Here is a 27,719-nt window from a genome sequence, read left to right as displayed (position 1 = left end):
AAAAGGTTTATAAATAATACACGAGATTGAATATTGATCAAAGTTCTAAGATTATATTGGACACATAGTTGGGATTTAGAGAAGGGGATCTTTAAGATTTTTTAAGTAAATTTTAATATATTGATCAATGAGTTTTAGCGGGACACAGTTAATATATTTCATTTTATATATTTGAAATGGAATTTGTGTATTTAAAAGTCATAAAAAGAAAATGATACTTTGACAACATTTTTTAACAAAATTTTAACATCATCAATATATCATTATGTAATTAATTTAAAATTACTTCACAATACGTAATAATAATCATAAACACTAACATAAAACAATCACACAGAATGATACATAAATAATGTTAAAATATTTAAAAAAAAATATTGTCAAAAATATCATTATCATAAAAACTCAAATTATCTAACTTTAAAACGTTTTTTTTTGTTGTAAAAACATTACATAATTTAATTTTAAAAAATAATTAATGGGCCACGAGTCCACGACCCGTTTCTCTCCTATTATTTATTTGCTGGGAAATCTGCCCTAAGAAAAAGCAGAAAATAAAAAGGAGAGAGAAAAGGTTTTGGTTTGGAAAATCAATTAATCAAGAAGATATAAAGAGGGACACTTACCATTACCAAGATAACTAGTGTTCTTGTCTTGTCTCCTCATCTTGTTCACTGTAAAATCCCCATTACCGTTTCATCCAGCACTCAATCGCAGGCATCAACCTAATAAATTGGTACGTATGTCTCATCTTCTCCTCAATTATTATCCGTACACACACTTTATTCCACCCTCGTTTCTTCTTGCAACCTAATTTCCTTTACCCCCGTTGGAAGAAGATTCAGTATCGGGGACTTTCTCTTCCATACAGCTTCTCTGTCGGTGATTTTTTAGGCACATTGTTTTGGGTATCCGTTTCTGTGTAATTTTTTAGATTCCAATTTATGGGCACCCAAAACTTGTCAAATTTATTTACAAAATGATATATTTGGGGTTCTTAAGATACTGATAACTATACACTCTTTTGATAGTGTGTGAGGGTTCTCTGCTCAGATGTCAAATAATCCGCAATATCCAGGTTTACAGGTAGAGTATATATTGAACTAGGAAATTTTGGTTTTCCTCTGTCTCTTTTATTTTTACATGTGTTTTGTTTTTGTCATGAAAGCCTCTTCGGCCTCCTATTTCCGGTTCAGTGGATCCTCCCCGCAATTATGCTCCACCTATGCCTGTTCAGGTAATGTATTTTTTTTTTGTTTTCTGTGATTGTATTGGCTCTGTGTCAAATTATTATTTATTTCAAGGAACATATCTGTTTGTGCAGTTCCGACCCGTTGTTCCTGCTCAGCAGCCACAACAGTTCATTTCCATGCCTTCTCAACATTACCAGCATCACCATCATCAACCTGTTGGTCCTGGTGGTGTTCCCATGATTGGTGTTGGCATGCCTCCTCAAAATCAACAGCCCCAATTTTCTCAACCAATTCAACAGTTACCCCCAAGACCTAGTCCGCAGTTGCCACCCCCCTCGCAGGCAATTCCAATGCCGGTTGCTCGCCCAAACCTGCACATCCCATCTGAATCAATGATGCCTCAACCTGATTCTCAAGCTCCAAATGGTTACACACCAGGTGTAGGTGGTCCGGGAATGGCACTCTCTTCATCATATACGGTAAAGTCTTGGCCTGTATGTTGCACTTGTAGTGGATAAGCCAAATTTTCTAAATGTGAATGCTGATTTGAAGATCGCCATTACACAGTTTGCAGCACCTACTTATGGTCAAGTGCAGACAAATTTTAATTCTACCGGGCAATTTCAACCTGTTCCCCAAGTCCATGCTCTCACGGGCTCTTCATCCCAGAGCATTACCACAGGGACAACTCTTCAGAGCAACGGTGGAGGACAGCCTTTAGTTCCAACTGTCATGCCTTCGGTATGTATCCTACTTATTTTTGTCATAACATGGATTGAGTCTTATGGCTCATATATAAGCAGAATTTCATGCAAATTTAATTTCTGTCTTTCAGGCTACCATTGTCCCGCCACAGCTAGCTAAGAATGGCTCCACAGATTGGATTGAGCATACCACTGCTACTGGAAGAACGTAAGGGATTTGAATGTTTGCTTGCATTCCTAGGGTACAATGCTGTTGATATTGCATATTCTTCAAATAATTTATGAACATTATGTCGTGTTGTTGGATCCATGTAGCCAATCCTATAAAGTGGGAAACGGTTTTGGGGTCTTGTTTTATATTACCGGGGTGAATGAAAAAAAATAATGTATACTGGCATTAAGAATTGTTTTATTTGAATTACTCCAGATATTAACTGTATACTGTTTTAATTTTACCTATGGCTCTTGTTGACTGAGAATCGAGTTGTATGGACGGTTCCTTTCTACTTCATTGAATACGGGTCGGTACAGTAAAGACACTTTGATGTTTGAGTAAGCAAATATATTGGTAAATTAATGTTAAGCAATAGTTGCATTAGTTAGTGGAACATGTGTCATTACTTGACGATGTCAGTCTTTGAGCCTTGCCACAAATATGACAACAATTGTGGGGTTTTGTGTTGCAATAATGACAATTTAGATTTTTGGCTGAGGTTCCATTTTCATCTTCGGTTCCAAGGTGGAAAAGTTGTTTTTCGCCTCTAAGAATGTCTATGTATATATTGGAACATAGGGTGAAAATGACACACTGACAATAGCTTTCAATTTACATGATTGCAATGTGAAATCCCACAATTGCTGTCACAATTGCTGCTAGGGTTGAGGACTGACATCCAATCAAGAAATGGCATTTGCCTCACTAATTGGCACATTTACTAATCACTAAATTGCAAAATTTCTGCTAACTTGAATGTTATAGTGTCTTTGTAACCTACCTCTGTCGCATCTTAGGCTTAGTGGAAAGGAAGACAACTTTCTGTTCAAGTTGAATCTCGGTCAACGGAAGCCACACAACAGTCAGTCATTATTGAGTACCTCATATCAAAATGTAGCATAATGTGATATCATGGTTAAATGTAAACCAGGGGTTGGTAAAGTGTGATTAGGTTTTTATTTAGTCAAACTAGGTTGATATCGCTATTCATTTTGGGCACATATAATTGAGCTTGAAATATTTTTTACAGTGGTTGGAGGGAAATCAAGGCTGGGGGGCTCTCACCCAGATCCACCCACACAAAACTACCTGCATATACTTATAATTATATATATTGACTCCCTTGTTTGATGAAGCCGTCAATTATTTAATGTTCAGGACATTTGTTTGGTAATTTGGATTGAATATCTATTTTTTTAGGGTAATGCATATTTTCTTGGCACAAGAAACATTTATAGGCTTCTAGATATAATTGTTCACAAGTTTAATTGTATAACTTTTCAATTAATTTTTCAGATTTTATTACAATAAGAAAACTAAAGTATCTAGTTGGGAGAAGCCTTTTGAATTGATGACGCCTATTGAGGTTAGTTATGCGATTGATTTTGTTACCATTTTGTTAAACAACTTGTTATTTGTACCCTTGGATCTTTTATTTATTTGGTTCTGCCAAGGTTGCAGTGTATATATCTCTCATGGTCAATTTACTGTATCAGCTGAGTCAAATTATTCAAGAATTGTTATGTGCTTTCTATTTGTCCAAGTCCGGTGAAAATAATCTGCCATTAGCTCATTCATTACTAAACTGATTTTCTCTCAGGCAGGCAACCATCAATCTTGACTTTTACGTCTTGTTGTAAGGTCAGTGTTGTGATAAATGCCGGTTGGGCTGTCTGATATCAACTTGTTTTGTTTTCCTTGGGTGATGCTCTAGAAGAAATTTCTTTTCCAATTTTTAGTCTAGAATAGAAATTCCGTTCTATAAATCAGCAAGAATGACTAAAGACTCTTGATCTTGTCCTATGTTTATTTTTACTATTCGACCTTAAAGCAATCATCAGGGATTAGTTCTTTATGGGTAGGGCATTTAGTAATGTTTGTTGACTTCGTACTCATGATTTCTTATGTTTGTTTCTTTGAGATATTATGTTATTTGTTTGGCCTTACTTTGGAGAAGAAAGTGCCGTTTCTTTCCCTTCTTGTATGTGTGTTTATTTTTTTTACTTTTAAAGGGATTTCTTCTGATTATGATTATTTTCTTTAATGTGTGCTTCATATTCAATGGTGGACAATACATATATTATATTGTTACATTAAATAAGGAGAATCTTAATATTGGCTTGACTTCATATTGTACGCTTTTCTATTTTTGATAAGGTTTAATACATCATTTGGTCCCTACTTTTAGGGGTTTGGTTCAAAGTGATCCTACCTTTTAAAAAAGTTCAGTAAGACCCCATATTTCGTTAAAAAATGTTCAATCCGGTCCTTTTCGCTCACGCCGTTAAAAACGTAACGGTGCAAATGCCACCGTGGCCAAACCTGAGTGAACTGTGCAGTTTGATGAATACGTGGCACGTTTGAAGAGGTTGCACTGTGTAAATATTTTAAAAAAATTAAAATGACGTAAGTTAGGTGCAAATCCCAACAGCCACACCATCTGCAAATCCTCCAACCTGGTCCAAAATCAATCTCTGATGATGATGGAATGACAACGCCATTGCATTTGCATAAGAGGGCTCCACCCCAATAATCCTCACCTTTGGATTAACCCTCTTCACATAACAATCACCGTAGAGCAGATAACTCCCTTTTCCAACAACTCCCTGGGAAGCTTTGCCATCATATAATAAGCTCCACGAATCTTAAATGAGAAAACGGGTTGCAAATCCTCTTTCTTGAGCCAAACCTTAACCCCGAGTTTCCCAGAAAGCTTTGGCACCAATTGTAGAGAGGACTCAATTGCTACGTCATAGACCTTCGAAATGAGAATATTCGTCAAATAACTCTACGCATTCATCACGCCGTCGCCACCACTGTCGGACTGAGACCGGTGGGGAATCGCACCGACGTATCCCGGTGGGTACTGGAGGGAATCCGGCGAGACCTGGGGGTGCGGGGGAGCTATTAGCTGGGTATCCTCAACGACGGCGGCAATGGGGGAGGAAGAACTCTCGGCCTCCGGCGGCTTGTGTGCGAAATAAGAAGCAACCCTAAGCTACATTTCAGAACAACTCGAGAGAGTGCGCAAGAAGACTGTGAGTACCAAGGAGTTGTGTAGGGGCCCTTGGTGCAGTTATGGGATTTTCTAGGAACCAAGGGGCCTTTAAAGAATTCACTGGAAAACCCAGGTAAGGGGAGTTAACTTTTTGATGTATTGATTGAGCATGATGTGTTTTCTTTGAAACTTGTTAATCTTGAGAAATGGTGTGGATAGATAGTATACCCAATTGGAAGATTGTGGGTTGCTAAGGAAAAAAAATGGTTTGGGATGTTATTCCCAGAATATGAATGCACGGGTTGAAGGATTACAATGCATGTGGTTTTGTAGTAAGGGATAAGTGCATATCGTGAATCTTTGGAGGATAGCCGTGGGTTGGCTAGGTTAAGAATGTAAATAAGAGTAGGAAGTGTTAACGTGTTGTATGAGTGAAATATGACAATAGAGTGCATTGGTGATGGGTTGTGTTCTCAATAGAGGTACCAACATGGGTTTATGGGTATAATAAATTATTATTTTGTAATTGCATGGAATGTTTGATGGGTATTAAATGTATGGAAGCGGTATAAATGTTGAGTAATGTACTGTCATCACATAATGGTATGAGTGCATGTTTTTTTTTGGAAGTGAAGAGTTTCAATGCATGTGGGGGCCATGGTAAGATGAAGAGAAATATTATATTTTCTTCCTGTAGAAGTTGGAATCCAGAGAGTTAGAAAGGGTTCTTGATATTGGCATTTAATGGTTTTCGTGGTACCTACCTTGGGAGGGAAATCATAATATGGTTAATACCAAGTGCATGAAATTGTTGTTGTGCATGTGCTGCTATGTCCCTTGTGGATAGGTAAAGTACGCAAATGATATTCTGGGGTTGCATGGGTGGATTATAAGAATGGTGAAGGGTTACAGGCTAAGGTTTTCGTTGTGCAGATTTTAAATTTTGGGTCTATAAAATAGGTCTAGGGAAGCTAAAGGAGTTTTCTTTGAAGATATAAAGATTGATGAGAGAGGTGCAGAGGTTATCTAATGGTCACGGTTTTGTTGTTAATAAGCAATGATTCTTTCTTTTAGTTATATTGATGTTGTCCTAACAGTGAAATATCTAGTTTTATGGGTTTCGAAAATTATATCATTTTTAAGTTATTATTGAGTGGAATAGTATATAGGGTGATATAGGGTGGAATTTGGAGGTGGGTGTATAAAACTGGTGCATTGTTGGGTAGTGTCCAGAGAAATATTCTCTCTCTAATCAATACATCAATATCTCTCTCTTCAACCATTAAAAGCCATTTACGTTTCTCTCTCTCTGCATTTAATTTTTCAAACAGTCATTTAATTATCTCTCTCTGCATTTAATTCTTTCAGCCACGTATTCATCAAATTGCACAACTCACTCAGGTTTGGCCACGTTGAAATTTGCATCGTTATGTTTTAAATGGCGTGAGCGGAAAGGACCATATTTAACATTTTTTAACGAAATATGAGGCCTTACTGAACTTTTTTAAAAGGTAGGATCACTTTGAACCAAACTCCTAAAAGTAGGGACCAAATGATGAATTAAACCTTTTGATAAAGTGTCAATCGGATCAAGGTTGTCAAAATCAAGATCCTACCTAAGATTAGGAGGGGGTATAAATAATGCAATCATAGCATGGATAAAAAAGATTCTACCTAAAATATAAATTATGTTTTAAAATTTAATTTAAGTAAACTTGAACTGAAAATTCATAAGGTCAATAGACTCAAACTCGGAGGTCACAACTTAACAATTTCAAGTATAAAAGACAATTTCTTTTTTGTTAATATTGAACATATGGTGTTTGTCTTTTAGTATTACTGCAGACAATTCAATTTTTTTAATGCTTTTAGGACTTCATATATTTCAATTTTACCTTATTAAAATCTACGTGTGTTACTCCCATAGCTTTAAGGTGCTTACAGGTGCATGCTGTGCTACTCTATTGAGAGGTAGGTCGTGCTGTGTGTCTTTGCTGATTGCTCTATCTACTATATTGCTTGAATGTTATCACAGCTTTTCGTACTTGCATCATAATATAAGTTTCAAATATCATGATTTGTAAATAGATGAAGTGAATGTCTTTGTGGCAATTTTTTTGTCCAAATTCCAAAAGAATGTTGCTAATCTTCATTTGTGTGGAACAAGTGTATTGTTAGAACATGGGTGTTAATCTTTTTTTCCCTTTTTTGTTGTATTACCATGGCTCACACTTTGGAGCTCTGGTTTTGTGCTATGGCAGCAATCTATTAGGTTGCCTTCTGTTTCCTCTATGCACTGTTTGCTGGTGTATGATTTTAGGATCTTAGAAAGATTACTGTAAATAATATTTGTAAAAGAAATTTACAGGTGCATTTATTTATGGACTTTTGGTATGAATGTAAGGTGTAGTTACATAATGAAGATTCAGATCATCATGTGCACTCCCTATGACTCCTTTAGTACTCCTGTCTATACACAATATGCTCTGTTGGGAGGATTGTGATTATCAAGATGGACATTGACAACATTGCTGGTGAAATGGTTTGGTTCACTTGGATTTTTCTATTAATATTATGCTAGTAGGAAACATGTAAAAAAGTGTCTGATTCTAGGATCTTCGAAAGATTACTGTGAATGATATTTGTAAAAGAAATTTACAGGTGCATTTTTTTAATGGACTTTTGGTATAATGTGAGTTGCAGTTGCATAGCGAAGGTTCAGATAGTCCTATCTATACAAAATATGCTCTGTCGGGAGGACTGTAATTAGCAAGACAGACTTGACTAAGTTGCCAGTGAATGATTTGTTTCACTGAATTTTATGTGAATATGGTGAAAACAAGAGAATTAAGAATAAACAATGTGGAAGCTGATTTCCAATCAGCATTACTACTAAATATTTAGAATTTTCTTCTAAATAGACATTTCTCAGAGGTACATTATTATAGGATACTATCTAAGCAATGTATGGCTTCTGAAATTTATGTATATTCAGTTTTGATCAGTTTTGGAAATACTAAATCCTTTTTTTATTTTCTGAAGTCCATAACACAAGAATATGGGACTGGACCAATAGAAACTACAAATTCCATAAAACATAACTTCACTTTTAGCTGCTTAGAAATTAGAAAAATATAAGGAGTTGAATAGGCTTGTTGTCATAGTGCTTGTTGTCAGTTGGTTAGTTAGTCTTTATCCTTTACCTTGCCCATTTGTTTTCTGGATTTGATATTCTTTTTTTCTTGCTTTCTGAGACCTGAATTTCTAATTTCTATTACAAAATGAAGATACTAATCTTTCTTTTGAAAAGAAATAAATATCTTTATGAGAAATGACCCACTAATTGCTTTCTTTTATTTTGTTAGAGAGTGGATGAATCAACGAACTGGAAGGAGTATATTAGTCCCGATGGACGAAAGTGGGTGTTAGTTCCATTAATGTCTTTCTCCCTTCTATATTTGATATTCATTTATGTTATTTTATTTAATGAATATTCTGTAGGTATTTCTACAACAAGGTCACAAAGGAATCTAAGTGGTTAATTCCCGAGGAACTGAAGGTTTCCACCATAGAAAACAATGCTCTTTCAAATATTCTTCCTGTTATTTTCTGCCTTTAATTTTTGAGCTAATTTTATTCCTGCAAATTATTTCCTCCAAGTTGGCCCGTGAGCAAGTTGAAAAAGCAATTGCCAGTGGACCACATTCTGAAGCATTACTGAATTCTCATACTCAACCCTCTCCGGCACCTTCTGTGGCAGAAGCAACACTAAATGCAGATAATATATCTGTAAGCAGTCAAGGGGAACCTTCAAGTCCTGTTTCAGTTGCTCCAGTTGTTACTACGTCCACAAGTACTGTACAACCTGAGATGCCTTCTGGACCATCTACGTCTCCTTCTTCAACCCCTATAACTGGAACAAAAGTGGATGAACTCGAGGCACCTGTAAATACTGTCACACTGTCAGATACCAGTATGGGAGGTGATAAAGCTGTTGATACGGATGTTAGCACTGCTATAACTCCAACGTAGTGTCTTTTTGACTAATCTCCTGTTCAGTGTTTATTTATTTATTTTTTCTGTAGATGAATGGTAATTTGATTGTACCATAAATATTGTAGGAACGACACTAACAATGATTCAAATCAAGATGCTCTAGGTTCTGCCGATGGAGTTCCTGCAGAAGAGAAAGAAGTACATTTTTCATTGTTGTTTTGTTATGTCTTGGATGATGCTTTTATTATCTGGTGCTTATCATACTGATTTGTCTCAAATTTTGCAGGATGGTAAAACGGATTCAATAGGGGAGAGAAGTAATCACGTGGCTGCAGAAACAAAGGCAGTTGAGCCAGAAACCCTTGTTTTTGCAAATAAGATGGTATGAGAATGAAATATTCAAGATATTTTTATCAGTATTATGTTCCTGGGCACTAATCATTCATCATATTACCTTATTAGGAGGCCAAAGATGCTTTCAAAGCACTCTTGGATTCTGCAAATGTTGGATCTGACTGGACTTGGGATCGGGTAGAGTGATTTCATTAATATATTTTAGTGCCACACACCTGTATACATTTTTCAAATTTTTAAATGTTTCTGTCTCCTGTTATGTGATTTGCTTGCTTGACATGGACATTTCTATGCTTTAGGCTATGCGTTTAATAATTAATGATAAAAGGTATGGTGCGTTAAAAACACTCGGTGAAAGGAAGCAAGCTTTCAATGAGGTAATTCTTATATAATTTGGAGAGAACTCTTATTGCTTCTAAGAATTTCCTTTATTCCCTTATTCTTTTTCCTATTATGTTACTGTTGCTTTAGCTGGCATATTTTATTCTGTAAGGGGCAAGTATCAATTGTTTTGTTCTATTTGTAAAGGATTTGAACAAGCCCAATTTGAAATGTGTAAATAATAGAGAAGGAAATTAGTTTTAAGATAATTGTGTTTTAGTAGTTTGTCACACCTGTGGTTGTGACTGTTGCTGCACTATACCAAAACTGTTTAAAACCCATTCTCGCTTACATATTTGAGTTATTAGATATTTTTTCTATCATTTTCGTCATTTCCCCTCCATTTTTGGCACCAGAAACTACATAGGGTTTGAAATTCTTCATCCCTCATCATTCACACAATAATTTTTAAAACCTTCCTTTATTTTGAGCCAATTCATGACCCACTGCATAAATGTCCTACTCTTCAGTCACATTGTCAGCTAATATCCTCCTATGGGTTTCTGTTCATATTCTTTACTGCTCAGACACCCTCTCTTTCCTTGCCACTACTCATGCCCAAGCCTGTTAGATTTTTGTTCTATAGGCCCTATGCTCATTTCGTGGTTGTGTAGTGACTCTTGCGACCTTCGAGCTTTTTTTACCATTTAATGCCATTATGGTCCTTGAATGTGAGTTTGGCATATTGTGATGTGACTTTTAATCATTAATTATGAACATATTTTTATTTGTGAGCATTTGTGTCCTATAAAATATTCATGTTGTATCTGTTCTTATACATTTTTCATCTCTGAACATGCTATAGCACTTTTGGGGTTGGCCACTCAATCTAACTATTGACAACTGTAGTCGTGTCTATGATCAACAACTGTCTTTAGAGGCTCACATGTCTGTCAAGTGGTATTGTAGGTGTGCATCACATGTGATGTATGCTATAGAAATACAATCTATGGAACTATTTTTTTTTTAAATGTTTGCAGATTATGTTTGACTTGTTATGCACTTTTGAAAATAAAAGAAGCTTAAGTCCTCCTCAACACAAGGAAATTATACAGACAGGTGGAGATGGGGTCAAATTTCATGTACTGGATAAACTATTATGATCTTTAAGCCCACAATTCTCATTATTTCGTTTGATCAATTTAACTAACACTTCTCATATTCTCAGTATTTCTTAGAAAGGAAAATTTTATACCGAAATACTATTTTAACAAATCTGAATAAGAAGAATATATTTATGCATGATTGTTATTAAGAGAGAATAGGTTACTTGAGACTATGTTCTCCATGTTTATACATCCCTACAAGATTTATGTTCACATCTCTTTTAAATGCACGGGTTGGGGAGATTCTATAATATGTTCTGGATGTACATTAAATGTTGGTAAATTGATAACACTATTTCTCTTTTTCATTTTTCAGTACTTAAATCATAGGAAAAAACATGAAGCTGAGGAAAAGCGAATGAAACAAAAAAAAGCACGGGAGGATTTTAAAAAAATGTTAGAAGTATGTTTATGCGCTTCAGTGATTCTTTAAAGCTGTGTTATGTGTGGCTTCCTTTTCACCTTTCTTTTTCTAATATATTAAATTATGTTCCAGGAATCCACGGACTTGACTTCATCCACTAGATGGAGGTTTGTTTTTTTAATGATATTTAAGTTGTTTTTTTTTTGAGACATTGCATCCAGTTGATATACTTTATGATAATTATTAATTTTGCTATTAATTCTTTTGGACATCACTCAGCAAAGCTGTGTCTATATTTGAAAACGATGAACGTTTCAAGGCTGTTGAACGTGACAGAGATCGTAGGGATATGTTTGAAAGCTTCTTGGAGGAACTTGTAAACAAGGTGGGTTCTGCTACCTCATCCTTCAACCATTTATAGAACCTTTGGGCATTTACTTTTGAGTGAATGTTTACTATATATGCTCATATTTGTTAATGTTAAGTATGCCGACCTTGCTTCTGGGTAAACACTTTGGATTAGACATGTGTGCTATGTCCTTGTATGATATATGGTGTTGTTAGTCTCTAGTGCCTATATTTGCACAGATAAATTTTGTTTTTCACTATTAACTAAAATCTATTCTGCATGTTTCTGGGATGATCAAAATTTTGCTAATGTGAAGTGCAAAACTTTTTTTGAAGGATTAGTTGATTTGAGTCAGTGGTAGCTAGTGTTGTCAAACACGAGGAACATAACTCAACTGGGAATAGATTTAAAGTAATATAGACAAGAAAAATAACTCATGATAAACCTTATTACATATTAAGATCCAATGCATACAGAACTCAACATAGGTCCATAAGTCATAAAAATACTAATTCATTATAATTGATAAATTCACAATTGCTTACTAAAATTATAAGTGTAACTGAACACTCCAACTTTAAATGGCAACTAGAATAGAAGAAATATTAAAAAATTTAAAGGACATAACACTGAGAAGAAATATCTTATTAAATTTTTATATTTTACTGAGAAGAAGCTTCACTGAAAAGAAAAAGTCTGAATAGCTAGCAACCTCCACCTAAGCAGCAGAGAAGACTGATGGACCCCTAACATTGGGTGTCACTGTCCGCCAAGGTTGATGTCAATGATGTTATTGGCAATGGTTATGTGAGCCTTGTTGTCAGGAACAGCAACACATCTGTTTTGATGGCCGGGACTACAAATAAAGTGTTGCAATGATGGTGACCACAATAGGTACTCTGCGATTGCCAGTGACAGGAGCGGTATAATGGTCGACAGTGGTGATGAGCACAGTTGAGCAGAGCAGAGTCACACAGGACGTTGTTTGGTACTGATTTGCTCTTGGTAACCCTAGGGGAAATGGGTCGCCTTTCTTTAATTTTTAAAATTGGGTTATTGTAAACCCAACCCGGAAAGCCCAAAAACATGGGTTGGGTATCTTGAATTGGGTAAGCCTGCCCAAAACCACAAATACCTTCAGGATCTATGCTATGCACTATCATCGGCCTTGTATTCTTGGTTCTCCCATACTCACAGGATTGTGCATTTTGGCAATTTTGACAACATTGTTGGTAGCTAAGTTATATTATGGAAAAATTAAGTCTGTTATGAGTCAAACAACAAAGGAATTAAAAGTTAAGAAAAGATCAAAGTTTCAGTTCTTACTGGGTATGGAACCATCAGTGGAGTTTTGTCACTGTAATCAATGCATTAAATCGTAAAAATCCTTTGAAGTGCTTTAAATAAATATGTAATCATTTTTTCAGGAACGATCAAGGGTACAGGAGGAACGAAAGCGAAATATAATGGAATACAAAAAGTTTTTGGAATCTTGTGACTTTATAAAGGTAAATTGGTTTATTATGCCCTAAAAAATTGTAAGATTTTTATGTTGTTATTCTCTCATCCAACCTTTTGCTTCACAGGCTAGTACACAGTGGAGAAAAGTTCAAGATCGCCTAGAGGCTGATGAAAGATGTTCTTGTCTTGAAAAAATTGATCGCTTGGAGATATTCCAGGTAGTACCTTTTTTATTTATTTTCACAATTGAAGTTGTCATTCTATATGAACATCTTTACTATTGAAAATTTGTGTCTATCTAATTTATATTATTCCTTTCAGGATTATTTACGTGATTTAGAAAAGGAAGAGGAAGAGCAGAAGAAGATTCAAAAGGTACTATTATGTTCATCCTCTGTAGGGCTCTATAGAATTCTACCCCCTACTTCCTTTGTTTATTGCTTAATATGTAATATCTGTTTTCAAACGTAATAGGAAGAATTGAGAAAGACAGAACGTAAAAACCGTGATGAATTCCGCAAATTGATGGAAGAGCATATCGCCTCAGGCATTCTTACAGCAAAAACTCACTGGCGTGATTATTATACAAAGGTTAATTATACATTTTGTGGTTTTATTTATTTGTACCTTTTGTTATACTTTAAAATGCAAATTTTAAATTGTGGTAGCTTACGTAATATTACCTTGTTGAGTTTTCTCCATTTTCTTATTTGTTGTCTAGGATAAACTTTTTTATTAATGACCATGGAGATGATATTTTTTGAGTGGTCTTGTAGGTGAAAGATTTACATGCCTACATAGCAGTGGCATCAAACACATCGGGTTCAACTCCCAAAGACTTGTATGAAGATGTTGCTGAAGAGCTAGATAAACAAGTGAGCATGCTAATCTCTCTTTATGGTTGGCTTTGAACTTTTTCTACTAATTTCATGGGTAAAATTTATGATTTTTCCTTTTAGGATCTGTAATCTCATGCAATTATACATTAATTTATTTTTAAAACATAGAAAGGTATTATTATTTGTTGAATCTCTTAAATTCTCTCCCGTTAAATCATGAGGCTGAACATCTTTAGTTGGAATCATGTACATCCATAAGGATTTACACTATCCTAGGTGAGTTAAAGATATCCCGCATCTATAAAAGATCAAATTGGGTTCTAATGAGACTCCATTACTGATAGGTTTCTGGATTGGAAACCTATCTAATGCGCACTCACTCACACTAAACAACCAGAAAAGAAAGTATAAACTGTATATTTTTGTATAACTGCACAGCCACAACCACCAAGAGAGCCAAGTTCTCTCTCCACAGGATAGGAATAATCCTGTCTGCACGTATACAATTCAAAAGGTAAGTATCACTCAGATACAACAGCTCTTATATAGGAGCTTTATTTCCTGCCCAAACTAACAATACGGTCATAACTGCCTAACGCCTCTCCCCCTCTTTATTCCCTTTTCTCTTCCTTACATAAAAACTCTCCATTCCCTATCAATTACAATACACATATATTGTTATATTGAAACGAGTTCTGCCATGACTAAATAGAGCTGGTGGACTTCTACTTTCATGGATCCTGAAAAAAATTACAATTGCTAACAAGTGGTTCTCATAAAACGGAAATCTTCCTTTGTTTTGTATATTACAGTATCATGAAGAAAAAAGTCGAATAAAAGATGCAATGAAATTGGCAAAGGTATGATGAATCAGTCTTCAGTGGTTTTTGCTTATCAAATCTTTTCTGATGGATATGATTTATCATGTATCTCAGATCACCTTATTCTCATTTGCTTATCAAATCTTTTCTGATGGATATGATTTATCATGTATCTCAGATCACCTTATTCTCAACCTGGACGTTTGAAGACTTCAAATCAGCTTTATCAAAAGACATTGGTACTTCTCCAATATCTGACTTCAATTTAAAGGTAGGTAAATGGGTGGAATATATGTTTCTGTCTTCTGTTTTATGCGTTTCAAATATGCTAAATTTCTTTACTTGTCTCAACACTAATTACAAGTCTGTTTATTAGAATGAATGGGGGAATTAAACTTTGCATGTGACTAGTTTCTCTCAGCCATTCTTTAGTTGATGGTTTTTTCTTTGCCAGGTTTTATTTTGACATTTTGTGTATGTGTACACGTGTTGGAGTATACTAGGAGAGAGACACTAATATTGAACATTCAATCTTACCTCGATACCCAAATGGCAGATAGGGAGACTAGCTCCTTAACATAAAATGAACCGTGTACCATTTTCTGTATACCCCCGTGTCTTCATTTTTTTTTACTATGGTGACCACTACAGTGTTGGTGGTTATCTGATTCATGGTAGATGTAAGTGCAACTGTATAAGGCTTGAAAACCCCTGTATACTCTCATGATGCATTGAGACTGCCTTTTAAGGTGAGGTGATTTCCTGTAATGCCTTAGATTGTCATCCTAAAACTCGTCTATATAATTGAATTTTTTTTGGAAAACTGGTTATTATGATAATTGGAGAAATCTAAAGTTACTTTGTTTTTGATATATCCATAATTGTCTTTTGTGAATTGTTTACCAGAGTCCTTAATATTTCTTTCATTTACAAGTGACCATAAAGGGTGTCATATGTATTGAAGTGGTCAAGCTTCTTAGAGATTGATTCTAATTATTTTCAGTTCAGAATATAATCTATATATGCATGTTTGACCGATTTGTATCCTGCAGCTTGTGTTTGAAGAGCTACTAGAACGGGTGAAAGAGAAGGAGGAGAAGGAAGCTAAGAAGCGCAAACGTCTTGCCGATGATTTCTTTCATCTGCTATATTCTATCAAGGTGCAGTATCATGAACATCAATGTCTAAGTTGTTATATTGTAATGGTTGAGAAATAATGAATATTATATATGCATTTCTTTTGCTTACTTCACTGCAGGACATTACTGTGTCTTCAAATTGGGAGGACTCAATACCACTTGTTGAAGATAGCCAGGAGTTCAGGTCTGGATCAATGATAAATTTAAACATCATGAATAAATTGTTTTATGGGTGAAAGTGGAGCAATAAGGCTTTATTTAATTAAGGATGGTTTTAATTGTTTAAAATAAATGAGTATATATTTGGAAAAAAGAAATTAAATCTCATTTAGTGGAGTCTATTCCATGGTGTTTTAATTGCAAGGATTTAATTTGCATATGAATATTTGAGTATTATTTCGAACTTGTTAGAAAAAAAAGCTATCCTTATTTATAGTCATAAGGTTGTACAATGGTAAATACATGGAATTCGAAATTACAACCAATGACATAGGCATAGGAAAAACAATAAATTATAAATGAGGATGTTGATTTCCCCAACATTTCATTGTGCAATTACGGGATTGTCTGTGTTAAACCCAAATACTGACATTTAGTTACTAGGGTATGAAAACATGGTCAAATGAAGCGATCAAAACTCTGGCATCCATTTAACTGACATTCGGGGTGGGAGATAATAGCTGCAGTCATTGATAGGATCGTATGCCAGGTTGGGAATAGGTTAGGGGATAATGAGCAGATCACAAAGATAAGTTGATGATCAAGAGTGAAAAGTAGAGGGAAGTGAGCGTGAAAAAGTAGGATGAAGTAAATCAAACTTGTGGCAAGGCATGCTAGAGTAAAGCCAATATGAGGAAAGAAGAACAAAATGAAGAATCCATGCCATTCTTCATAAAGCAGGAATGGAGCCATTACAGGGAAATGTAGGCTTGAACAAAGCCAGTGATGTTTTTAACAGTGTTAAGTCTCTGATCAATTAGGACCATTTTTATATTTGTCAGAGCTTGGACAATTCTCTTTCTATTCAGGTAGATTTTTCTGTTGAGTTAACCCCACTCCATTTCTTATATGGCATCTGATGCTATATATTCTTGATGTTAGGGTTGCTGTGGATGCCCATTCTAGTAAAATACATGTTCAATGTATTAGGAAAAATACAAGCTGGTGTATAAACTGATAAGCCTTATTAATTGGCCGTGGTGGATTTGGCTCTTGTAAAGTGTGAAATGTATAGTTATAACAATAACAATAGCGTGGAAAATTCAACAGTTGATTTTGTGATGTAAAATACACACATATGTATAACAAACTTGCTAAATCTCAAGTGTTAGTTTTCAATTAACCTTTGCATTGCATTTTTGGATAGAAAATTTCACCTTTTCCAAGACATTCAAGTACATTTGAATTTGAACTGATCTCATTTTAAATTGTTTCATTTTTTAAATGTTTTCTTTAGATAAGGCAATTCAAATTTTATGATTTTTAATTTTCTAATTTGGAAAAGTATTTTAATTACCACCAAATGCAAAAATTATTTAAATATCAAACCATTGTTAATTAAAAAATATCAATATTGACTTTTTTTAAGTCAAACTTGGTTCATGTTATTTTTTGGTCAAAATTCATCAATATAATTGATATTGACAAAGCCTTTTTTTTACTGTTGACGTTGGCTGAAATTGTTTATAATTAATTTCGATCACAATTGTTTATGTTGGCATTGACTGGTGTTATTTTTTGTGACGTTGGTTTTTTCATTGACTTCTCAATCCATGTTGGATGAAAAATTCCCTTAGATGACCAAAAATAATCCTAGTTAATGTTGGCCCAAAGTTTTCCATTCGACATTAGAGAAAAGTCCTAACATACTATTGATAACGAGTAACATTAGTGTCCTTAAAAAAATAATCATGATAGACATTAACAAAAAGATAATCACAATTGAAGTCAATTGAAAAAATCTAGTTCTCATCTGTAAAAAAAAATAGCCTCCCCTACAATGGCCAAGATGACACGGTTATCATCGAGCGAGAAATAACAATTGTCTACATCAACAAAAATAATCCTAACAATTTTAATAAAAAATAACTCATCAACATCATTTAAAAGATAGTCATCCCAACAATGTAGGGGAGGCTAAGGAGAGAATACAAAGAGCAATGAAGAATTCCAAATTCTTATCTTTTAGGTGGAATTTGAAATTCTCTAATTTTAAGTGACCCAATTAGTCATAAAATTGTAGAATTTTATTTTCTTTTGAAATTCCTTACCCAAATAACATGTATTTTTGTCATAAGACATTTCAGATTCTTTATAAAAATGAATTACCCTCTTAAAATTCTCTATCCAAAGACACTATCAGAGCATCCAAATATTTGTATGGTGCTGTTCTAGCGCTTTATTACTTTTGATTGATATCCTATTTTACCATATTAAATTTAGAATAATCAAGTGCGAGAAAATTGTGGCACCATTGTGCTGCAGCATTGTATCGCCACCTCTATTCCCTACTATCCTGCCATACAATTCTATCTTTCTCTTGCGGCAGTGCTGACTGGGATTGCAGTCAAATAGTGTCTGGTGCTGCCCTCAAGGGGGAAATATGTCATGTTCGGTTGACAAATTCCACCGTAGGTGTTTGGCTTTGTTTTCCTGGAGAATTCAAGCCTTCTTTCTTTTGCATATCTAACCAGTGACTAGATCTGGTCCTTTTTTTTCGAATTTAAGAAATGATCCAGATTGAGGACGGGCCAGTGTCCTTTTCTTTTGATATTCACATTGTTATTGTACTTTGGAATAACTCTTTTTAATTTGCATAATAGGCTGTTTTGATTCAAGTGATGTGTCATTTAAGTGGTTCAGACACATAGACTACTATGCTTTCTTTAATTAAAGTATTGAAACTTTTTAGTAAACTATTTGGATTATTGATTTTGAGTATTATTAATATGATCAGGGAACTGCATGGTTTGATTAATTCAAAATGAATCCATCAGTGTGGACAAGTTTTTAAAATTCGTCCTAAATTTATTTCCAGAAGTGGTTTTGGATTTTAAAATCCAGTTACAAGCGGATTTTGTGTTTAATCCAAAGCATCTGAAACCTCTTTGGATATCTAGCTATATTTCTGGAGCATTTAGCACCACTTGATTATTGAACTTAACCACTTCAGAACCTGAACCCAAACCTGTATCCATTTGGGGTGAATTGGATTCACTCCACCCTCCAATCCTGAGAACTGACTCCACCCAGTTTGGTGCCTCCCATTGCCAAATGCCCAAAACCAACTCCAGCGATGACGAGAAACTGTGAAGCAGCATTTACTTGAACTATGTAAGGAAATAAATAATTATTGTATCCATCACAATCACACCAATTACATTCTTATCATCTCTATTTGTAATAATCAAATCCTTTAAAATAAGAAATAAAAATATGTTGGAATGAATAGGAAGATTCTGAATATATTTTTAAGTACTAAGGAGATTCTTAGAAAGTGGACTTAAAGTTCAAACTCGACTTCACAAAACTGATTTTTAAGGTGCCATTTGCATTCACTTCTTACTATAATTTGTCTATTTCACTGATCAGTGTGAGATCTCTATCACACCTTATCATGCTAAGGCTTAAATATCTTGAATGTGTGACTAAATATTTGTAGGTGCTGAAATATATTTAACAAACCTTGCTAAAGAAGTTGTGATACCAACCTAACAAGTAGACTTAAAGCCTAAACCTTGAGATCGAGTTTGCATCCACTGATATATTATAATTTAATCATATCTCTAATTGGTGTGGAATTTCCAACATAAATTGAGAATATTTTTATCTTAATGATGTGCTATTTACAACATATTTGATGGAATACCTCTTAGCAATAGATCTTTGTTTCTTGAGGATCAGAGGATTTTTTTCTTGAGAAAAAGAATCAGAGGATCATTGCTAAAATGTTTCTTGGATAAATGTGGATATCCAACCAAATTTTGAATATGGACAAAGAATATTCCAGTTAAAATACATTTTATATAGAGTTTTTTTATTGGATCTGGATATGGTTTGGTTATCTTATATAATGATGAATGTCTTGAACAACTGTATATATCTTAGGTAAAGTGTAGAAGGCACTATGTGATTTGCAGTAACATGTTTGAGCTTCTCTGCTTTGCATTGTTCTTTGGGATTTTCTTCTTAGAATTAACCTATAAAACATTCAAGCTCTTATTTGTACTTTATTTTGCATGTTATTAGGTCTATTGGAGATGAAAGCCTTTGCAAGGAAGTATTTGAGGAGTACATTGCACAACTTAAAGAAGAGGCAAAGGAAAGTGAGCGGATACGGAAGGAGGAAAGGGTATAATTTTTCCTCATTGCATGTGTTTGAGAATTGTATGGGTCATTCATTTTCTTTTACGTGTGAATAATAACATGTTTATATGTGTTGCAAATCCCTCACAATTATAGGGTAGAATAAAGAAGAAAGGAGTGCAAATTTGATGTGGATAATCCAGTCGGCTCATTGATTGTTGCATAGTTCAATAGCTAGGAATATCAGTTATCATAAATTGTTATCGTGAATTGTGATGTATGCTAGAGTTTTCCGATTTATCTGTGTTGTTCTACTTTTATCTGGACATCTTGCTAAATGAAGTATTATTAAAGACGAAAGTATGTTCTTATGTTTAAGTTTTGCTGTTCTATCTTTTTCTTTTAAGGTGTAGATGACTTCCTTTTAATACACTCTTGTTACTATAACTTTCTACCATTAAGAAAGAAAACGAGTGAATTTTCCAAATGAATATAAAGTGCATATCATAGTAATTTGAGTTTATAAATTATTTTCAAATCCTCTGTAGTTTTTCATTATATTGATTGTGAATATATTTTTTAGTCAGGCATGGAGTAGTGTCAAAATCTGGATATCAATATCCTAAACTGATATGAATTCTTTATTCATAAAATCTTTCAATAGAGGAGTCACTGAGTGGCTTATACTATTTCTTCTGCAGATGAAGAAGGAAAAAGACAGGGAGGAAAGAGAGAGAAGGAAAGGGAAGCAAAGACGGGAGAAAGATGGAGGGCGTGAAAGAGGGAAAGATGAGGCACACAAGAAGGATAAAGCAGACAGTGACAGTATGGAGTTATCTGAAATCCAATCATCCAAAGAAAACAAAAGGTCTGAAGATGATAGTAGAAAACAAAGGAAGCAGCGTCATAGTCCCGAGCACGAAATGGATAAAGAGAAGACTAAGAAATCTCACGGTCATGGTAGTGACCGAAAGAAGTCAAAGCGCGTATGTAGATTTACGACTTCTCTGTCTTAAAGATATTAATAATTTCTATAATTTAATGTTAACTGATTGTCTTCTGCCTTTTGGTTGCATTTTTTCCTTTGGTGGAGCAGCGTGCATCTGGCCATGAATCAGATGAAGGACGCCACAAAAGACACAAGAGAGACCACCGCAGAGAAGGTGATCATGGAGATCTTGAAGATGGGGAATTTGGAGATGGTGTGGATAGATGGTAGCCATATTATTCTATTCAATCTCCTGTGATTACCTCTTGTTTAGCTCAATATGTATTATTTTTCCAAAAAAAGGTTCAAAAACAAATTTTCAAGAGAACTTACTAGTGTTCTAATGTTCTGCACTGTAGATTTTGCTACAAGAATGAAAGGTTAAGTTCTCACGTGAGGATCCCAATTGTTGCAACTTGCTTTGATTGATAAATGAAACATTCTCATGTCCAGTTTTCACAAAATCATTTTCAAATTTTGTGTATCACAAAAATCACTAATTGAATAATCTTTTTGGCACTTGTGTGATTTCATTTTGGTCCATATCTGAGTTAGCTTCAATTAGGAGGGTTATTGGCACTTGTGTGATTTCATTTTGGTCCATATGTAATAATATCATTGTAGTTTAACGCTGAATCTTAGACAAATGTTTTGAGTGCAGACTGGAACGAATCGGGCTTGGTTATGTTGCGATGGTGTTATGTCACTGATTTCCTGTAACAATTATTGTTTCTCTTTCCTACGCTGAACCTGATTCATAACCACAAATAGGTGTGTCCAAAACTCATTATGGACCTACATTCACAAAAAATTTATGACATGGCCTAAGATTTCTACAAGGTTTTGTGCTAATGGTTTGCAGCTGATTCTACATTTAAACCATTATCATTTACAGTTGATCTGCATTCTGGCCTGTGATCAGAAGTCGGCACATAGGGAAATGCTTAGCACCGCCAGCTATTGGAAATTCCGAAATTGCCATAATCGAGAAATCATTCTCTTAATCAGGTAACCAAGCACCGCTTATTTGACTTGCGTTGTTTTATCTATCATTAGTGAAGTTGACACTAGGCACTACCCTTTCATTTATACTGTTTTTCCCTACTATAATTATTACTGAATTAACTTTTCGAGATAAAGTTTATTTGGTAAAGGAATTTACTGTAACTTCTTTGGCACGAAAATATAGATTATAGAGAGTGAGATAAACGTATTGTATCAGATTATGGTTCAAAGTGCCTTTTTCGCTGTTAGTACCGAAGAATTCTTCCACAAATAGCTTCTAGCCTACCATTTTTTAATGACCAAGGCACAGTATGAAGAATGAAGTTAGTATTTCAAACAGAAAAAATGGTAATGAATAATAAAGATTTCCAAGTATTTTCGCTCTTGGTAGGGCCACACAACAGCTGCGCTATTCCTTTCTGCGCCTTTTTTTGATTCCTTTCTTCCCACCCTTCCATCCGTTTCTCTTTTTCATCTTTCCCCCCTTTTTTTCAATAACTTTGCTGGTAAGAACTTATTCCCTCAAGTCATTTTTTGGCGTCTATCATGACAAACATATTCGAAATAAAATGAGTATGAAGTTACAATTAAGGTCCTATCTTCAATTCTTTAAATAAACGTCATTCCAATCAATTTCTCCCCTTTCCCCCCCTGATTTGAATACGATCTCATTATGACAACTAAACCAGTACTTAACAATTTGGTGTCATAGGCACAAGCACTGAGGTGCTTCACCCAGATTGAAAGAGTTCGGAAACAGTCACAACTTGGTTCATTTCTATCTTTTTCTCTTGCATGTTGGAATTTTAAGTTCACAACAACATTAATCACTAACTAGTCACATACACCAAGTCAAAAGTGGAATATATGCATTACTTGCCTCTTATGTGTGGACAAGCGAAACCAGCTCATTAATGTGGGAGACTTGCGCAGCACAATTCTGAATCGATCCCTTTATGCACTTAATAATCCGGTCCCCCCATCTCCGCTCTTTAGTACCATCAAGCCTTTAATAAAAGAGAAATGATGAAGTTTTGGGCTATTGCAGAATTTTCTGAGTTTTAGCATTGGACGCCACTGGATTGTGACTTGTGGGTTCTGACATTGTAGACCACCTCAGTTGCTTAATCTATGTGAAAATCTGTCTCAGATGTCCAATTATATTTATATTTGGTACAGGTTCACTTAAAAGCTTGGTTGGTTCAAGTTCAAAGCTGGTAATGTTAACATCCTACACCGAACTATCATAACTTGGTATATGAGCAAAATACCATTTATTACGTATGACTTTTCCAATCCTCTTGTGCAATGAGTTAGGTTTGTTCTCAATTCTAGTAAGGTCTAAGAATGGCCTAATCGCTAGTGTTCAAACCTTAACTACATGGGAAAGTACATGAACCTAACTTTTGAGTTTGAGATAAAGTTAGAACGAGTTCTTTCTTAATTCTAATAAAAATTGGTTTAAATATAGACATTATACCGGCATCGAAAGGCAAAGGGATGGAACTTATTATTACAGAAAGAGGAAAAACAGAGCTTATATAAAACTCTGTATAACAGATTTATCAATCTGGAATTCATAAATTTCAGGTTTGTAAAAGTCACTACGATACATGCATCTGTTGCAAAGGTAAACACACGCCAACAACATTCATAAATACAAAAATGACAATCCTGTTAAGAAGAAACTCGTGAATATGGAAAGGTAGATGCTGAGCTAGATCATCTCTAGAAATGCAAAAGCTGAATAATAAATGAAAAGCTTCTTCCATTTTCAAATTTCATGCTTTTGATTCTAACTTTTCTTTTGGTACTTTTACGTCATCCAGTAGTGCCACTGGGTGCACTCTAATTGCTTGTAGCTGCTAATGTTCCCCATTAGACATGCCAAATATTATTTCATGTGCAACTTTAAAAATCACTGTAATCAATTTTGCATTACATGTGGATGCACATCATGATTGTTTTGTCACGAATTGGTTTATCATGTTGATGTCACGGCCATTGATATTTTAAAGCTTTATATTGGAAGAAAAAAAAAGGATTAAGTAAAAACATGAAGCTATGCATAACACGCATGAGAAAAAAGTCCATCATCTCAATTACTGGGACCATTTCACCAATCACTATAGATGCCTTATTTTTGCAGTCGGTCCTACTTGTGTTTGGAAAGAGTAAAGTTTCAAAATTTATTTTTTTAAATATAAACGTCGCCCATTAACTAAAAAGCCAAATAATTATAAAAAGTTATTAATATTTTAATCAACTTTTTCTGGAAGGAAATTTGGAAGAGAAATAATGTCGATCTAATTTATAGAGGAACGTATTTTTCTCTATATTGAAATGTCATTTTGACAAATTCTTAACAACTTAAATTCCAAGGGCCACCAAATGCTTTGGTTCACATTGAAAGTCATTTTTCTTGAATATTACAATGGTTGAACAAAGAAAAATCCAATACTAGTTATTATCTTTTAACTTTCTTAAAAGTGGTTGTCATTAAGATGGTGAGTAAAATATATTTCCTGCTATCCAATGAATTTATACAGATAATTATAACACAATTTAAATAAAATTTGAAATAAATCTATCAGGACTTTCTTTATAAAACAAAATTGCTTTAAAAGCTTATTCTCTGGTGCTGATATTGAAGCGAATCATAGCATAGCAACATCATATTTTATGCTTAAATATACATTTGCACTTTCGAGTGAAAATAACCATACATGATGTTGGAAATTCTTTTTTCTACCAATTTAAATACTCCAAGGCCGGCATACGTTCAATTGTTGCCGCTGATTATTTGCATTATGTTTTTTCAAATATTTTGAAGTACAAAGTCTTGTTAATCTGATATAATTATTCAATTATATGTTACAATGCATAAACAACACTTTATTTTATGCATTTATTTAACATCTTAAGTTATATGGTACTATTAAAGATGAAAGTAACATCTGTTACGAAAAACTATCTTCAACATCACATATATAGTAGTGTTCTCCCATAAATTTCACCTTATTTTATGTTAATTTTCAGTCAATATTTATTTTTAAAAAATCCGCCACCATTCCTTGTCAGGCTTCGTGCAATTTGTCAAAACCACACGTTCATAACCTCTGTCAAATCTCATTATATATATATTTATAAGAAAACTTAAAATCTTAGTTTTTGATGACATACCATGATCACTAGATGTACAACTCTAAATCAACTATCCGTCTCAGACACACCTTCCACACTGATCTTGAATGGTCGTAGCATAAACATTATTCATCTTTCAAAAGTCAAAAGAGATTCTTTCGTGAAAGAACATTCTAAAAGTATTTTAAATGCAAAAAATAGTGAGAACAGTCCCCACCACAATAAGGTAGTGATTTTGTAACAGTTTCTTACGCATTAAATTTTAGTAAGAATTTTATACATCTTTCATATTCTCTTTATAAAAGTTCTGCATAGTTATATGTACACACGCGAACACGGGACTCTACTGTTAACAATCCAAAGAGTAAAGTTCCATTACTGCCCCTACACCTACCATCTATATAAATTCATCATAGAGTCATATTCTAGGAGCACGATCAACATATATAAGATACACACAGTAATTGCTAGTTGGTAGGTTTTCTTAGAAAGCAGAGAATGAAAATGTCGTCTAAGGTCATTAGTGCCACCCTTTGCCTTGCAGTGTTATTCCTCTTCTTAACCTCCACATATGCTGGAAGACTTGGCCCTGCTTCTTCCTCTTTCACTTCAACCAAAACTCAACATGTGGTGAGTTAATTTTCTTAGTTCATATCATATGAACAGTTACATACATCATATGTGTTATTCAGTTGTTAATAATCTTCTTCTCGTATGTGCTTTAAGGCTTTGGAAGAGGAGAAGTTAGACGTGGAGGAAAGTTGTGATGGTATTTCAGAAGAAGATTGCTTGATGAGAAGAACACTTGTGGCTCACACGGATTATATCTACACACAGAACCACAAACCATGAGATTCATACCTGTTTCTCATATCAGATGCAAGCTATATATAACTCCCTCGCTTATCATTGTAATTATGCATAAGCAATACTTTTCACATACATACATATATATATAATCCACTTTTGAAACACTTAGTTTTCTTTTCCTTCTTTTCCTGCAGCTGCTGATAGGAGTTTCTTATAATCTGTATTAAAAGAAGTATTCCTTTTTGTTTCATATTGTAAACCGATGCATATATGTGGATGTCGATTTTGATTGATATAAATTTGGATATTACCCTTATTTTTATTCATCCATAATTTTTTTGAAACTGGGTTCGGACATCCGAAAAGTATGTTTTTTTTGGAGGGGGTGGTGGTGGGTGCCTAGTGGCATGGTCGCAATTTGATTGGTCATATCAAAGACAATGGAAGCTTGCATGATGAAGCTCTGCATCAGCTGTAAAGTGTTCAACTTGTTTGGGAAATAACCAACACAATGGACCGAAAGGCACTTTGGTTCCCAAAGTGAATAATAACATGTGCATTAGGGATGGACAAAAGAGAAAAGCTTCAAATTACAGATCCTTCACGATTATAGCTTTGGCGTTTCTTTGCTTATAATCAATGTTTATATATATATATATATATATATATATATATATATATATATATATATATATATATATATATATATATATATATATATATATATATATATATATATATATCACTGTTAAAGGATAATGAAACTTGTTTGGGACAAAAGATACGATGCCACTGCCACCCAAAATATTCTTGCTTTAGTTGAACCATGTTGGCTAAATGACTACGTCGTGATTATTATTCTGATAAGATTTATGAAGTTCCTCGCGCAGGATCGGAACAAAAATCAAATACTTCAAAATTAATTTATCTTAAACATTGTGAAAAAGCTGTCTCAGCCATACTCGTCTCTACCCGACGCTCATTTTTTATTGCTATTTGCATACCCTGTTTCGTGTGGTAAATAAATAAATCAAATTTTGTAAAGCTAAACCCTTTAAGTCTGGTTTGATTGGCTCACGGTATTGGTTGGCTGGCACCGAAATAATAATTTGTTTTGGATTATGAATTTAATGATTTAGACAAACATTTAAGCCATAAATTGATTTCAATTTTTAAGTAGAAAAACTGTTAAAAACACAACACATAAATATGAAAAGGAACACACTTTCCTTTTGCTTCAAAGTCTACCAAATGAAAACTCTTTGGTGGGTTGGGTAAATTAAGCCAGAGTAAAATATTTTACCTTCAAGATAGATTTTTTTTTCCACTAATATCATTTCTAAGAAAAGAGAAGTTTCCACGAGTTTTCCTTCAGAAAAAATCTCCAAATTCAAACCCCATCTCCCCAATATAAAAGGTCCATCTTTTCTACCATTGCCTTCATAACTAGCAGATTGGCAAAAATGGCACTCATAATCAGTCATCGTGATCACACTAGCTATGCTTTAGCCTTTAGGTCATCAAGTGCTATCCTCTGTCAAGATATTC

The 27,719-nt window shown here is 34.3% G+C and overlaps 2 protein-coding genes across 9 annotated transcripts; both read left to right on the top strand.

The window, feature by feature from the left end:
- The first annotated feature begins 565 nt into the window (after positions 1 to 565).
- LOC108325837 (pre-mRNA-processing protein 40A) lies at positions 566 to 25,970 on the top strand. 8 transcript variants are annotated; one of them, XR_008247601.1, is made up of 33 exons: positions 566 to 736; positions 1,032 to 1,086; positions 1,169 to 1,237; positions 1,325 to 1,672; positions 1,761 to 1,934; positions 2,029 to 2,105; positions 3,408 to 3,477; positions 8,475 to 8,527; positions 8,611 to 8,668; positions 8,770 to 9,137; positions 9,231 to 9,303; positions 9,392 to 9,487; positions 9,568 to 9,636; positions 9,759 to 9,836; positions 11,263 to 11,349; positions 11,443 to 11,477; positions 11,590 to 11,695; positions 13,087 to 13,167; positions 13,246 to 13,338; positions 13,442 to 13,495; positions 13,595 to 13,711; positions 13,897 to 13,995; positions 14,772 to 14,819; positions 14,959 to 15,051; positions 15,833 to 15,940; positions 16,039 to 16,103; positions 20,168 to 20,270; positions 20,926 to 21,210; positions 21,321 to 21,439; positions 21,874 to 21,983; positions 22,108 to 22,220; positions 23,397 to 23,434; positions 25,906 to 25,970. XR_008247601.1 is itself a non-coding variant. In XM_017558919.2 (29 exons), exons 2-29 carry the CDS (start codon positions 1,054 to 1,056, stop codon positions 21,441 to 21,443), a joined length of 3,063 nt encoding a protein of 1,020 aa, XP_017414408.1. In that variant the 5' UTR covers positions 566 to 736; positions 1,032 to 1,053; the 3' UTR covers positions 21,444 to 21,676. The 8 variants fall into 8 exon arrangements, 4 of the variants coding, with proteins under 4 accessions (XP_017414408.1, XP_017414409.1, XP_052730274.1 ...); XR_008247602.1 differs by lacking the exons at positions 23,397 to 23,434; positions 25,906 to 25,970 and adding an exon at positions 23,808 to 23,826; XR_001831883.2 differs by lacking the exons at positions 23,397 to 23,434; positions 25,906 to 25,970 and adding an exon at positions 22,930 to 23,256.
- LOC108325838 (phytosulfokines 3) lies at positions 25,679 to 26,487 on the top strand. Its single transcript, XM_017558922.2, has 2 exons — positions 25,679 to 25,991; positions 26,088 to 26,487. Exons 1-2 carry the CDS (start codon positions 25,860 to 25,862, stop codon positions 26,211 to 26,213), a joined length of 258 nt encoding a protein of 85 aa, XP_017414411.1. The 5' UTR covers positions 25,679 to 25,859; the 3' UTR covers positions 26,214 to 26,487.
- Positions 26,488 to 27,719: the final 1,232 nt, after the last annotated feature.

Source organism: Vigna angularis, chromosome 3 (assembly GCF_016808095.1).
Source record: "Vigna angularis cultivar LongXiaoDou No.4 chromosome 3, ASM1680809v1, whole genome shotgun sequence".
NCBI lineage: Eukaryota > Viridiplantae > Streptophyta > Magnoliopsida > Fabales > Fabaceae > Vigna > Vigna angularis.
The sequence above is the reverse complement of the archived record's forward strand: the minus strand, read 5'-3'. Positions and strand labels throughout refer to the sequence as shown.